Source organism: Solanum stenotomum, chromosome 7 (genome assembly GCF_019186545.1).
Source record: "Solanum stenotomum isolate F172 chromosome 7, ASM1918654v1, whole genome shotgun sequence".
NCBI classification, from domain to species: Eukaryota; Viridiplantae; Streptophyta; class Magnoliopsida; order Solanales; family Solanaceae; genus Solanum; species Solanum stenotomum.
The window spans coordinates 31,072,182-31,088,510 of NC_064288.1; the positions used below are offsets into that span (position 1 = coordinate 31,072,182).

Sequence of the window (16,329 nt, forward strand, 5' to 3'; positions counted from 1 at the left end):
GCATTTTCTGCCGGACAGGTTTTACGAAAATGGTCATAACTCCTTCATCCTAACTCGGAATGAGGTGAAACAAATTGCGTTGGAAAGCTAACTCACAGAGCTTTAATTTTGATAGTTTGAGCTCCTTCCAGTTCCTTGTGTGCTGAGAGATATGCCCCTTTAAAGTTGACCCTCAAAATCGCAATTTTTGCGATTTTCGAATTTTGATACGGTTGTTCTAAAATTCGGGTTAGACTCATTTCCCACTCAATTTGACCCCCTGAATAAGAATATGAAGTCGAATTTCCGAAATGATGCACGGATTTTGAGATATATGGAAATTACAATTTTAGGTGTTTTCGAAGCACATTTTCGGGCATTTTTGGGGTCGTTTCATTAATTAGTTGAAAAGTGAGTGTTATATTTGTGGTGATTTTTTTTTCTTTTTCTTGTGTATATATTTTCTTATTTCTAATAATTAATTTTCTTAAGCACTTTTAGTCTTTCAATGAAAATGTACTATATTGAATTAAGGAAATTATTTGCAGGCAAACTATAAAAATCTATAGGTAGATATTTCAAGTATTTTTCTTTTGGATATTTTTTGTGATCATATCATCTAATTTTTAAGAATTTAATTGAGAATTTTCATTCATTAAAATATTAAACTTGATTGAAATGTTCAATGCATTAATTTGTAAGACTATCATTCTAATTATATGTGAATGAATTGTATTCAAAGAACAAAAAGGACATCACAATAGAGATTTTTTAAACATAGATCTAATAATATATGATGAGGAAAAAAAATATAAAAATTTAAATTATTTCTACAATTATATATTATACTAAAGCTAAAAATGCATAACATGAGAAAAAATATATATATAAAAAAATAAATTACTTCTACAATTATATATTATACTAAAGTTAAAAATGCATAATAACTTGATTTCCTTTTGTGTCACTACATTGTATTTTTTATTTATACTATACTAAAGCTAAAAATGCATAACAATTGAACATCCCTTTGTGTCACTACATGATATTTTTGATTTCTTTGAAGAATTTTATTCCTTAGAATGAATATGATATACATCAAACCTCAATGTTTGATTATTATACAAAGAGATCAATGAATATAGGAATGAAATTAATCTAAAAATAAATATTATGAATAAAATATATAAAGAAGACAAAATATATCAAAAGTAATACTTCTCCAATTTAGATTTGAGATTCTTAAAATAGGCATGCACGTATCAATACATTTATTTTTGTGAAGGTAAATACAATTAGATATAACATTTTAACTTTTCAAGAATGAAAATATGTAGTAAAACAAAACTAAAAAAAAAGTAATAATATACGTGAGAAAATAGATAAGAAATGTAGAGAAACGAGAGAATTTTCTTATTGTTTAAGTATATTCAAGTGTTTTCTAAATCTTCAAGTGCATAACACATCCTCAAGCCCTCTATTTATATTGTTGTAAGAGGCATACAAAATGATAGCAATAAACATGATATTAATTATTAAAAATGTGAGAAAGATTAAAGGGTGGGAAGATAAATGAGGAGATGGTGGAGGTGTGAGTATTATTACACATAATGGCGAAATTATATCTTCAAGTTATGAACATTAATATAATATATTTACAAAACATTAATTATATTTAAAATGAGGAGAAAAAATAAAAAATGTCCAAAAAAGGAGAAAAAAGATAAATAGAAATGGATGCCATAGAGAGGTGCCACATCACCTTGTCTATGTTTCTCCTTTATATATATATATATATATATATATACACTAGTTTCTGGAAACCCATATTAATGAGTATTTTCTTAAGAAAATAATTACTATTAAAAAATATGATTTGAGTTCTTTTTCATAAAATATGTCTAATGAGGTTTCTTACTTTGTCTTACTACTAATTGTGACACACCAATTTCATGACCTCCAAGTGAATGTACCGAGATATAATACAAGAAGTTAATAAAATAAACTCCATTTATAAGTCAAAAATAAGCTTGTAAAGCAAAAAGAAAAAGATAACAACTATCTAAATTAAATTTCTCCATAGTGTTAAAAGTTCTTTTTTGTTGGTAGAATAATGTTAGAAGATTAAAAGATTGCCTGGGATTAATCCTCTGCAAATCGTATTGCAATATTAATGTTTCTTCAATTAAAAGCTCGAGACGAGATTATTTACTTTTTGTACCAAAAATGGTGTAAGATTAACTTTGAGGGAAAGAAAAACCTTTCAACTTTTTTACTTTGTCTTTTGAATCTCCTGATAATTATAATGAATGTGTTCAAAATATTATATTAATTTTTTATCCACAGACACTTTAAACTAATTAGTTAATTATAAATATTTAAAACTAAGGTGTAAAAGGTCTCATTATTTATATTTTGAAAATCAGGATATTTATTAACATAAGTACTTTATGTAGAATTTACTTTATACATAACTTATCCACCACTAATCTAATGTTACATGTTTCACCTTCTTCATTTTTTTCCAAAAAAAAAAAAAGGAGTAAACATTTTATCACATTCATTCTTAAAGATGAAAGTTAATGTGTATGTAAAATAATAAGCACAAAGAACAAAAAAAAAAAAGATACACATGAGCAAGACAATTAGGCTTTTTCTTTTTTTTTTGCTTTTGTCTCTACAATGAAAACTAAATATTTGAGCATACAAAATAAAAATCTGAAATTAAAGCAAGTTGCTAACAAAACAACGATTCAACTACATGAAGAGAGATATAAAAGTCTTATTATAATTCTAATTACTACAAATAAGTATAAAACTAACACACCAAGCTCTGATGCTTCAGTAGTTGAATTCTTTTCTATTCTCATGACTGTATAAAGGGATCTCACAACTTTCACTACAAATTGTGACATTATTTCACCTGTTTAGAGCTCCTACACACAAGAATTGTAAGAGTAGTAAATAAAACTCTTTCTTGAAAAAGTTAAATTTATAGGACAAAAGTTACGGAAACATGAAAAGTCACATGGAAAATTGAAAGGTCAAATTCTATTTAAATAAATATAATGATTCTTTCATTATCTTTATAATAAACAACTAACAATTCAAATAATAATTAAAATATTATTATTTGATATTTAATTAATTAGAATGTTTAATTTAGCCTAGGGGTAAAATAAGTATAATAATTATTTCATTGTCTTTATAATAAATAACTAACAATTCAAATAATAGTTAAAATATTATTATTTAATATTTAGTTAATTATAATGTTTAATTTAGCCTAGGGGTAAAATGAATCTAACTTTTCATCTTTGGAGCTTCCGGAAAATTACGAAAACATGAAAAGTCACATGAAAAATTGAAAGGTCAAATACTATTAAAATAAATATAATGATTCTTTCATTATCTTTATAATACATAACTAACAATTCAAATAATAATTAAAATATTATTATTTAATATTTAATTAATTAGAATGTTTAATTTAGCCTAGGGGTAAAATAAATATAATAATTCTTTCATTGTCTTCAGAATAAATAACTAACAATTCAAATAATAATTAAAATATTATTATTTAATATTTGGTTAATTAGAATGCTTAATTTATCCTAGGGGTAAAATGAATCTAACTTTTCATCTTTGGAGCTCCCGAAAAATTACAGAAACATGAAAAGTCACATGGAAAATTGAAAGGTCAAATACTATTAAAATAAATATAATGAATCTTTCATTATCTTTATAATAAATAACTAAAAATTCAAATAATAATTAAAATATAATTACTTAATATTTATTTAATTAGAATGTTTAATTTAGCCAAGGGGTAAAATAAATATAATAATTCTTTCATTGTCTTCATTATAAATAGCTAACAATTCAAATAATAATTAAAATATTATTCATTGTATTTATAATAAATAACTAACATTTTAAATAATGATTAAAATATTATTATATAATATTTAATTTATTAGATGTCTAATTTAGCCTAGGGGTAAATGGTAATTTATCTTTTCACCTTTGGAGCTTTCCACTTTTGTAATATACGATATGATATGATGATTAGATGTTTAATTTTGTAGAGGGGTAAAATGATAATCTAACTTTTCACCTTTGGAGCTTCTCACTTTTAGTAATACATGATGATGATATGATTTCCTCTCCTCCCTTAAATTTTTTGTTACATGATATTTTAATTCCTCCCTTAAATTCTTTATTACATAATATTTCAGTTATAAATTTTTTTCCATTCTTTCAATACAACTCATGTTTTTATCACTTAATGATGGAAATTCAATGAATTCTTCACCATTAAATTATGAACATCTATAATACTCTAGAATTTGAATGTTAAATTACTATATTACCTCCAACTTAAAACACCTAAATTAGTATATTTTTATATTATGTTATATTAATTGATTTGTTTAAATTATAAGATATTCAAATTAAACACATTTTCATATTGAAGGGTTGTGTCTTTTCTGAAGAATTGTGATTTTTCTGAATTGTTATGACTTTCGAAGAGTTTTTTTCAATGAGTTATGACCTTTTGAAGGGTTGACTTTTTTGATGACTTGTGATCTTTCCAAAGGATTGTGATTTTCTAAAGGGTTGTGACTTTTCTGATAAGGTGTAAGCACATGTTCATACTACCCTTTTGTTGGATATAAATAGAGGAGTTTCCTCACATATTAAACTACAAATTTTCTAAGTTTTCTATTCTTTCTTTTTCTTAAAATACTCAATTCAGTATATCTTCTATATTTTAAAATTCATTTATATTATATTATGTTAAAAGAAAACTTTTTTTCGCATTGAAGGGTTGTGACTTTTTCAATGATTTGTGACATTTTTGAAAGATTAGATCTTTTCAAAGGGTTGTGACTTTTCTAATGAGTTGTGACCTTTGCGAATGATAATGACTTTTCTCACGGGTTATGACTTTTCTGATAAGGCATAGTAAGCACATGTTCATACTGTCTTTTGTTCGCTATAAATGAAGAGATTTCCTCGCATTTTTATACTACACATTTTCTATGTTTCTTATTCTTGTCTTCTTAAAAAAACTCAAGTGTGATATGCAACCGTTGAATGAGTTCAAGGTTCAGTGAAATTTGAACACCCCTTAACTTGAATGTAAAATGACTATAATACCCCAACTAAAAACATTAAATTTAGTATATCTTCTATATTTGATATTTATATTTATTTATTTATTCATATATATTTATATTATGCAGGAACTCCAACAATACAAAAATAACTAAGCAATGAATTATAGATAAGGGAGGAGAAGGTATATTTAAGATGTGTAAATAAGAAATATTAGTAGCGACTTTTTAAAAAAAAATTCATATATCACACTTAATTTTAAAATGAGAAAAAAGATAAAGAAGGAAAAAGATAAATGTAATTGGAAGTCATACAGACGTGTTACATAACATGTAGATTTATATTATAAATAACTAAATATAGATATTTTTGAATATTGATTTCAATTATTGTGTTTGAGTTGTTTACATTTAGAACCATAAATCTTTTTTCCTCAGTACAAACTTTATACAATAGTAGGGGACAAATATTCAACGCACGTGTCAAAAACTAACATGCATATGTATGTGTGTGGGGGTTGACATGTGTGGCCTTATTCCCATGATCGTGATTCATTTCTAAAAGAGAAAAGACATAAAGTCACCATTGAAATTGTCTCGGATTTTCAAAAAGACACCTTAACTTTGCAATCATCCTATTACCTCATTAAACAATTTTGAATAGATATTATTATGCCATTTTTCATCCACCTCACATAGAGTGTTGTGCACTCTCTCAAAGAGAGTGTTGTGCACTCTTTCAAAGAGAGTGAGCAACCTAAAATAAGTAATATAATTTTATTTTTACTAGTATTTTATTATAAAATATATTTTCTTATATTTCTTATTATTTTAACTTTTTTTCCTTTTTATTTTTTCTTTTTGTTTCTTCTTTCTTCTTCAAAAATTCATTGTCATCTCCATTGAAGCTTCTCACTTTCAATGTCACCATTTTTACCACAACTTCACCTTTCTTTTTTTACTACTATTAGTTTTACTCTCTTTAATTTTAAAACTTTATCTACATATTTTCTTAGATTTTGAACAATTTGATAAATCCATTAGATTTCAAGATGATTAGGAAGTATCATATAGTTTTTTTTATCCGATTTCAATTAAGTTCTTTCAATTATTGTGGAATTCATTGATTCTTTTAAAATTATCATTTCTAATTTTGAAGTTATATGAAAATGAGTAGTTGATGATACCTTCAAAATTTTAAATTTTCTTAGAAAAATAATAATTTTGTTATCAATAATTAAATAAAGTCTAAAAAATAGTATGAACTATATAAATAATTTGACCAGAGAAGAAGAAGAAAAAGAAAAGAAAAAAATAGGAGTGGGGTTCAACTTGACGTGGGGGGTGGGGTGGGGTGAGGGTGGGAGGTGAAGAAAAAGAAAGAAAATGGAGGGATGGATGACTTGAAAGTGGGAGGTGGAGATGAAATCTAAATTAAAATAAGTTAAAAAGTAAGAGGAAAAAAAGTTAAAAAGTGTGTGTGTATGAGAGAGAGAGAGAGGGGGAGAAGGAGAAATAAAGAAACAAAAAAGATAAAAAAAAAAAACTTAAAATGAAAAAAAATTACATTTTTAATTAAATTAACACGTGTCATGTAACACACTTGCTTCTTAAAATCTGTGACTGATCGAATAATGATATAATACTTTATGTTTAAAATTGTTTAATGGGGTAATAGGACGGTTGCAAAGTTAAGGTGTCTTTTTGAAAATTCGATCTCTTTCTAAAATACTCATCTATCTATGTCACCATCAGCATTCACATGACCAAATTGCTTCTCCAAAGCTTTATGAATACCGATTATTAAAATCAGTTTAAAAATGAATAGTTGAACAGTGTATTAGCCAAAGGTGAAGAGAATCCGGGTTGCTAGGATATACTGATTGTTTGAGTTGCATGGAAAGTTTGCATAGTAACAAGGCCTCAAAATCTTGAACAAATATCTATAAAATTTAACTATTGTCGTGGTATATAATCTTGAAATTATTGTAGGAGTTAAAAGGTGAGGCATGGCAGTTGAGGATTTGCTACTTCTCCAACCACATAATTTGATTGCTTTAACTTTTCATGTCACCGTACAAATGAAAGACTAACAACTACCACTGAGCAACATCAAACATTTTACATTGGTCAGTTGATTGTATATCACCAATCCTTTTCCCAAAACAAAAATGGAATGCAGAAACGACTCTGTGGACCAAAACAGTTTCTAAGAGCACACTCATTAGAGAAGCCTACTTCTGTCCTGAATGCAATAACATTATCACGCAATTGAAAAGGTTGCAATTATTAATCCATCGTCCAATTATCAGCTAAACAGTTTACTAAGACAAACACACGTCCTTAACATAGGGAGTTGGAAGTAATAGTAATATCCACACTGACATATCAGCTCATCTTCACTACAAATAATCCCAGAAACAAGGGGCTACATACCTTACAAGATGCAACTACAAACTTCCACCTGTGAATGCAATTATTTATCGCAAGTTTTGAGTCAATGAAGGCCCCAGCCAACACTAATAATACAGGATTTTATAATTCTCAACATAGGCTTGGATAAAACTTGGCTGACTTCTTGAAGGAAATAACATCTTTGATCACCTCAGCAGATGCTACAGGTGAATCAGCATCTTTCCAGTCAGTGTTGCAACCCCATACCCGAACACAGAGTCTCCGGCACTTGGGAGATGGTTGTCTTAAATAGGTGCGGTACCACTCAATTAAATCACTTTTCTGGATGCTCCGCAGCTCCTCCGCTTCTTTCTCAGACATGTCAAACATGTACCTGAAAATCAGTAAAGCAAAGTTGAGGTGCACACTAAACTTAAAAAGTTTTCTTTTTCTATCACATTTGACAACAATGGTTCAGTTTCTACAAGTCTAACTTCCATCACGTGAAATGTTTGAGCCCGTTCTCTACAGTTGCTGGGAAAAATGAAAATTTCTTCTGCACCTTTCTGGATTGGACACCACAAAATAGAAGCAGAAGCACTTTCTGCTGGTTATAATTTACAACTATACTAGCATGACCATACTGTTAAAATTCAAAACCTTTTTGGAAAAGATGTTATGTATTTAATATTTTAAGCAATGAATAAATATACAAAACATGTACATTGTTTAGACAAAGCTAAAGGCGAGCTGCTTGGAGTTGAATTAAAGATAATTCCTTCCCAAGCCAGTTTGTTGTGACGACAATATTAGGGCATTCAATATATACAGCCAGCAAATCAGTCCCGCATCATAGCAATTCAGATCATCTCCATAAACCTGCATGCTCTAATTAATTTTTGACTAACTGATCATCACAAGCCAACAGATCCCCAGATAAAACACCTCTGAATACCCTCTACTTATACGTTTTATGTATAGCCCAAAAATTGAAACCAGAAAACCCAGCCAACCTAGGCTTCTCAGCCATAATTATAGACAACATACCTAAGTGAATTGATCAAATCTAGTGTTTATCCCAGACCCACATTCTATCTTCTTTTTACATATGATGGTGCTTGAGCCAACTTTCCGAACCTCGACTAATTGATAGGGCACCTACTATATTACACATACTGAGTGTCATAGCTAGGAATCCAAACTACCTCCAGGTTGTTATTCCTCAACCACTAAGTCGTCTCCTTGAGAACACATCCACACCAAAATTGAATTGGATTGACATGGGTGTGGCAGGGGATTCCATGACATAAAAGTCATCATAGGTATCCATACTGGTGCCATTTCAGCTTGCGTCAAATTCCCAATTTTTGCTGCACCCAGAAGCATGTCGGGTAACTCATGACCCTTCCTTACCATCACCATCAATTGAGAAGGTCCTTTGTCACCACATGAGCTGACAGGTCACGATTTGGCAAAGTACAGTTACCTATTTGATATCCTACTATATTACTCCCTTCGTCCCATTTTATGTGGCACACTTACCTTTTTAGTCTGTCCCCAAAAGAATGATACCTCTATGTATTTAGAAAATGAATTATCATTAAACTTCCCATTCTGCCCCTATCTACTCGTAATGAGATAATTTATGGTCACACAAATATCTATGAATTGTTTTCGACCACAAGTTTCAAAAGTCTGTCTTTCATTCTAAAACACCATTCCCAATCAAACACCGTCAATAAAATGGGATGACGTGATTATAGAACGTGCTAATATATCACCATAACGAAAAATGTACTAAGCTTCCACGTTATAATTACAGCTTATAATTAGTTGGCAAGCTCATGAAGTAATAAGGTTATGTGGAGACTTGAAAAGCTTTTACATGATTCTACATGTTCACACTAACTACAATGATCAAAATACAATTTAATCACTGAAACTATTATACTGCAAATAATGAATAATCACATTTCTAAACTCTCGTAGTTAATAGGTGATATCTTAGATATCCAGCATTGTGCATGATGGCATAGACCAAATACCTTTTATCAGTAATCTGACCCCAAAAGCGATTAGTTTCATATGCGAGCGATGGATCTTTCTCCAAAAGTTTAGCTATCAACCCACTTCTGTAGCTCTCAAAAGATTTATCATCAAGGCCGTCCTGTCAATTGAAAAATATTTAAATTACTGTGTCTGAAATTAAACATCACAAATTGCAACCGGGAAAAAATGTTCCTACTTTTTTTTTTGAAACTGGTAATGTTGTATTCCTCAGCATTAAGGTATGTTGGAGACCTCCAAAAAAGTAGTAACAAGCTAAAACAAGAGACTAATTACAGTAATCGTAAAAGATCTAATAATTGTTTAACATTTTCTATACAATGTTCTTTACACCAAAAGTAGAAAATTGCAATGCAGCTTCCCTTGATCTTCTGAATGTTGTTGAATCTAAAATTCAAAGCTTCTTCCATTCCTCTCCCTCCAGATAGTCCACCAGATACAGTGTGGGATTATTCTCCACCACTGCTTCTGTGTCTTGCTTCCCCCTCTCCTAATCCAACAACTTAACAAGTCTGTTGTGTGCTCTGGCATTGACCACTTTGTCTCTGTTAAACTGAGGAACATAGTCCAAAGTTGAGATGTGACTTTACAATTGGAGAAACAGTTAATTATTTGTCTCTCTAGCCTCACTGCATAACATGCATCTGGACACAATTGGCAATCCCTTTTTCTGCAGAATCTCATAAGTGAGGCAAGCTTTCCTGATTATTAACCAAGCAAAGCACTTAACTTTAGTAGGAGCCATACTTTCCCATACATGCTTCCAAGGACCTATTTTGTTCTCAAGCATCCAGGATACCCCTTTCCTATAAATTCATCCTCTACAGTGGTGCCTATGAAACCATCAATCATCGGCAATAGCTCCACAAGCCTGCCTACTTCCCAGACATTAAGATGCCTCCTGAAGAAGAACTTCCATCCCTGAGGGGACCAACTATCAGCCACTATAACCTCAAGGTTAGTGCATATATTGGCCAGACCAGGGAAAACTTGCATTAGAACTTCTTGTCCAATCCATAAGTCCTTCCAAAATAGTAGTTTGTTACCAGCACCCTCATAACATGAATTTTTTACTAGTCTAGACCAAAGAAATTTTTTTTTGAACATTCTAGTCTAGGCCAAAGATTCCTTATAGATGTCCATACCGATGTGTCATAGGTGGTTGATACTGCATTGGTACACCATTGCTCTGTCTGGCCATACTTATTCAAGATTACCTCCTTCCATACAGCATGTTCATTTCCATTTAATCTCCATAACCATTTCATGAGCAAGCAATCATTCTGCATTATCAGATTCCTGAATCCTAAGCCACCAGCCTCCTTGTATAATTGTGCAATCTTCCATTCTACTAAGTGATACCCTGTTAGGATTCTTAGAGAAGGATCGAGTCACAGAACGATGAACAGGAAAATCTAAATCAATTGACTTTGACTTTCCCTTGCCTTTGTTTGAATTCCTAGATCGACCTACTTTTGTATATAACTTCAGCTCATTGAAGGGAGACTGAAACCTTAGAGTTCAATGGAAGAGAGAACTACGATCTCTTGCTTTTTACTAAAATATGACTTACCGATTTATTCCTCAAAAGCCCCTTTAAATAGGAGTCTTATAACATCAATAGCAAGTCTAATTCTTATGAAAGTAGGAGACCTAAATCCTATTCCAAACTAATAACTATAACTTAACCTAATCCTTATAAAACTATGAAATATAAACCCTATTCTAGAATAATAAATAAAGCTACTAAAAATATAATTAACTACTTAATTTAAGGACTTCCAACGCATCCACAACATACCCCCTTTCCCTCCCTATTCCCAAACCAAAGAAAATTCCTTCTTAATCGGTCCAACTTCTTGACCACACTTATTGGAATGGAGAACAGGGACATCACATATGTGGGTAGTGAGTCCAGAATTACATTTATCAAATTGAGCCTACCTCCGAGAGACAAGTATTGTGTCTTCCAGTTTGCAAACTTCTTTTCCGTCTTTTCCAAAATTCTATCCTAGATAATCAATTCTCTGTGTTTGTTGCCTAATGGCATGCCCAGATAGACTTTATTTTTCTACCTTACACCTCAAGATCCCAGCTAGTTCCTCCATCTGCTCTACTTTTTTAATAGGAAAGACGTTACTTTTCCTCCCGTTAATGCTTAAACCAAAAATGGCTTCAAAAACAATTAGTATCATCCTAATATAGTAAATTTGTTCAGCCATAGCTTCACAAAATATCACAGTATCATCTGCATACAACGATGACATACTTCCATATCTACTCATGTTGTGCAGCTAACCTTCAATCCCTTTATCCACCTGTTACTAATAGCAATCCTCATCATATTGTTGAAACCCTCCATGGCAATGATGAATAGGAAAAGGAGAAAGAGTGTCACCTTGTTGAAGACCCCTCTCTAAATGAAAAGAACCCGCAAGTTCTCCATTTGCAAGTATGGAGAACCTAACAGTTTTAATACAAAACTCAATCCATTTCAACCACCTTTCACCGAATCCTATCTGTCTGAGAATGTTAACCAAAAAAGTCCAGTTCACCTGATCATAAGCCTTCTCTATATCTAACTAGCACATAATGCATGGCACCTCCCCTCTTAGGGTGTGTTTGGTATGAAGGAAAACATTTTCCGGAAAATGTTTTCCAATTTTCTTATGTTTGGTTGGGCTAAATGTTTTCCAAATCAACTTATTTTCCTCAAATTTAAGGAAAATGACTTCCCTTCTAAACTTAAGGAAAACATTTTCCAAAAGTCTCTTCCAACTTCAAATTACAATTATTTTTTTGTTGGAAAAATTAATTTATTTTGTCTCTACCCTCAAACCACCCCCCAACCACCCCCCCCCCCCCCAAAAAAAAATAAAATAAAATTTTAAAGCTTGTTTTTAAATTCAATTTTTTTACCCCACCCTCACCCCTTCCCAAAAAAATATTTAAAATTGTTTTTAAAATATATTTCTAATTTCATTTTTTTATTTTTTTACCCCCCCAACCCACTACCCTCGCCCCTGCCCCCCCCACACATCAACCTCCCTATCAGCCCCCAACCCCCTTCAAAAAGAAAAAAATTTAAGTTTGTTTTTAAAAAATATTTTCAACTTCAAATTTTTATTTTTTCATCTCGATCCTCGATCACCTATCCTTCTCCCCAGCCAGCCCCCCCTTCCCCCCCTTCCCCCAAAAAAAATTGAGTTTGTTTTTAAAAAATGTTTTTAACTTCAAAATTTTATTTTTTCACCCCTATACTCGCTTCCAACCCACCCACCCCCTACTCGCCACCCCTACCCCAAAAAAAATAATTTAAGTTTGTTTTTAAAAAATATTTTCAACTTCAAAATTTTATATTTTCACCCTACCCTCGACCTTCCCACCCACCCCCCCTACCACCCCCCAAAAAAATCTTTTAGTTTGTTTTTTTAAAAATATTTTCAACTTTAAAATTTCAATTTTTCACCCTATCCTTATCCTTGACCCCCCACCCACCTCCTACCCAGCCCCCCACCACCCCTACCAGGCCCCCCTCCCCCCCAAAAAAAAATAATTAAGTTTGTTTTTAAAAAGTATTTTCAATTTCAAAATTCATTTTTTTACCCCTACCCTCGACACCCCCCTCACCCACCCTCTACCACCCACGCCCCAAAAAAATTTAAGTTTGTTTTTAAAAACTATTTTCAATTTCAAAAATTATTTTCTACTCTAGTAAAAATAAAAGATATTTCTCAAAAATATTTTTCATTCATAAATCAAACACTAAAAATCTTTTCCGGAAAATATTTTCTACTCACCAACCAAACATGAGAAAATAAGTCAAAAATCAACTTGTTTTCCAGGAAAACATTTTCTAGGAAAACATTTTCCATGGAAAACATTTTCCTTCATACCAAACACACCCTTAATCTAGTATCCACACATTCATTGGCTATAAGAGCAGCATCCATAATCTGACTTCCTTTAATAAAGGCCGTTTGATGAGTGTCACCAATTTATTTACTACCCTTTTCAACCTTTCTATCAGAACCATGGTAGGTCTATAATCCCTTAATGCGGCAACTCCGATTTTCTTGAGAATGAGAGCCACCTAAGTCGCATTGAAACTTCTTTCAAAGATTGGCGAGAATGAAAATGTTGCAAAGCGTTCATGATGTCTTCCTTTAAGACCTCCAAGAAAGACTAGTAGAAACACATAGGGTGTCCATCTGGGCCAGGTGCCTTGTCACTTGCACAGAGCTTGATAATGTTAAGAACTTCCTCTTCTTCAAATTGCCTTTGCAACCTTTCTTTTTCCACATTGGTAATTCCTAGAGCCGCATGGAGGTTAAAGTCATGTCTCGAATTTTTAGATTCCTTGTTTAGGTTTAGATAGAAGTTATGAATGTTCTCTTTTATAATTGTAGGATTAGTAATTGTTTCACCCTCCACATCTAGAGAGTCAATAGCATTGAACCTCTTGTGTGCTGTGGCAATCCTGTGGAAATATCTAGTGTTCTTATCTCCACTTTTCAACCATTGAACTCTGGACCTTTGCTCCAAGCTATCTCCTCATTTCTAGCCACCTCCTCAAGTTCCATAGATAATTGGACTTTTTGGATCAATTCGTCCTCATTGAGCAGCCTCTGATCTTGAGTGGTCTGTCTAACTTTGAGATTTCTTTCAAGATTTCCTCCTTTTTCCTCCAACTGCCATGATTTTCCCTGTTCCACTCCTTTAATTTGTCTTTTAAAAGCTTCAGTTTAGAGGTTAAAATGAAATCAGGGATGCCACTGACCTGAAAAGAAGCCTACCAAACTTGCACTTATCTTTAAAATCCTCCACACCTAACCACCATTGCTCGAATCTGAAATGGGACTTTTTAATTTTCCAGTCCCCACAAACAAGCATGATAGGTTTATGATCAGATCTAACATTGGGAAGTAGATTTTGTTTGATCCAAAGGAAAAGCTCCTCCCATTGGGAACAAAACAAAAATCTATCGATTCTACAAGCACTCATGTGATTTTCTCCCCTCCTCCAAGTGTAAGATCCTCCAAATAAAGAAGGGTCAAACAATTCCATCTCATTAATCCATTTCTAAAATTCAACCATTGCACCTGTAATTATGCGTCCATTTGTCCTCTCAGATGGGTATCTAGTAACATTGAAATCCCCACATACGACCCAACGCCCATCACACTGACTTCTAATAGCAGATAATTCCAAAAAAGATTCCTCCTTTTGATTCTCCCACACTCAACATAAACTACACTCCGATACTAGATGAGGTCTTGGTTAATGCAGACAAATTTTTACATGTAATCATTTGGTCACTGTTGTCAACCAATTCCTTTTATCCCATAACACTGCTAACCCCCCCCCCCCCCCCCCCCCCCCCCCCCCCCCCCCCCCCCCCCCCCCCCCCAAAACTTCCTATAGCCTCCATGTGTATCTCCCCCATCCATCTGTTAAAACAAAATTGTTGAACTAAATTAGAATCTGCCCCGTCTAGCTTAGTTTCTTGAATTACATGAATATCTACCCCGAACTGGTTGTAATAAGTTCCTTACCAGACATCTCTTGTACTCCCTATTAAGACCCCTGACATTCCATGAAAGAACTTTTACTTTCATTGATAACTTAAGGAGTAGTTTCTCCCCCTGATCCTAGACTCTCTGTCTTTGAAGTTCATGTGGAAGACCAGATTTCTAACCTCTTTAGGCACCGAGTCTTTGTTTTTTTATTGAGTTGTCACCCTTGTGTTGTTGTTGCTCCTTACCCCTCTTCTCATCTACCTTCATGAATAATTGAAAAGCAATTTATTCACAACCTGTGAAAGTTGCCTCGAATCGCTGACTGAGTTTAGTGTTGCCTTGTCCTCTATGTAGCCCTCCCCATGTAATTCTTCATTGTTAAGTGGTGTCTGGTCATTGTAAATAGTTAGATGCCCACCCCCTAAGTTATCTCCTCCGAAGTCTGATGGTAAAAAATACTCCCTTTCAATTATGTCATTGTCCTTTTGCATGTTGATATCCTGAAGTTGGTAAGACTCTGGTGGTAAAATAAAAAGCCTCTTCCCTGTCTACTGAGATGGTGGCCATTCGCATGGCCTCTGCTACATTACCACTAAAGGGAGAAAGAGCTTTCAAGGAATAGTCCTTGCCCAGTTTTACATTAATGAAATTAGTAACAGGTTCCACAAAATGTTTTCGCAAGTCTTAAAAGACTGAGTCCTTTGGGCTAAAGACCCGACAAGATTTAATGAGATATTTGGCCCAGCAGAAATAAAGATATGACCCAAAGGCTCCTTAGAATTAAATGAGCTATCAGAAGGGGTCCCACTAGCCACATCAATCCTTATCTCCTTTTCTCTCTCCCCTTCTATAAAGCTAATACCTGATGTAATATCCCTTTCAGACCCTTGGGTGATCATATGAATATTCTCTTTCTCCTTCATGGGTTGTGGCAGACTGCCACACCACCCACACTTTTCCCAAGAGACATCCCTGAGATCTCTGGATCCTTTAACTAGAATTCTTGCCCATCTAAGATAATTTTTGAGTTCAGTTTCCTCCTTGTTTTCGATCCAACCACCGCATTTTTCCCCAATCTCCTTCATCACTTTTTCCGACCATAAGTGCAATGAAGCCCTAAAATCCAAATCCAAAACCAGTCGAAAGTTTTGTGATCTAGATAAGCACCCGCCTTTAGAAACCACCATTCTAACAAAAGCCTTCTTCCTTGTCTTCTCCAATCCCCCAACAGGATATGCTCAACAACTTTT

At 32.7% G+C, this 16,329-nt stretch overlaps 1 protein-coding gene across 1 annotated transcript in view; it reads right to left on the minus strand.

Annotated features, from left to right (window-relative positions):
* Nucleotides 1-7,337: 7,337 nt before the first annotated feature.
* The window catches only part of LOC125870211 (nardilysin-like), a 50,753-nt gene continuing 41,761 nt past the window's right edge, over nucleotides 7,338-16,329 (minus strand). The window contains exons 18-19 of the mRNA XM_049550586.1: nucleotides 9,539-9,660; nucleotides 7,338-7,887 (exon numbers count right to left, since the gene is read on the minus strand). Coding sequence (XP_049406543.1) covers nucleotides 7,644-7,887; nucleotides 9,539-9,660 — 366 coding nt within the window. The 3' untranslated portion in view covers nucleotides 7,338-7,643. The remainder of the gene's footprint in view (nucleotides 7,888-9,538; nucleotides 9,661-16,329) is intronic.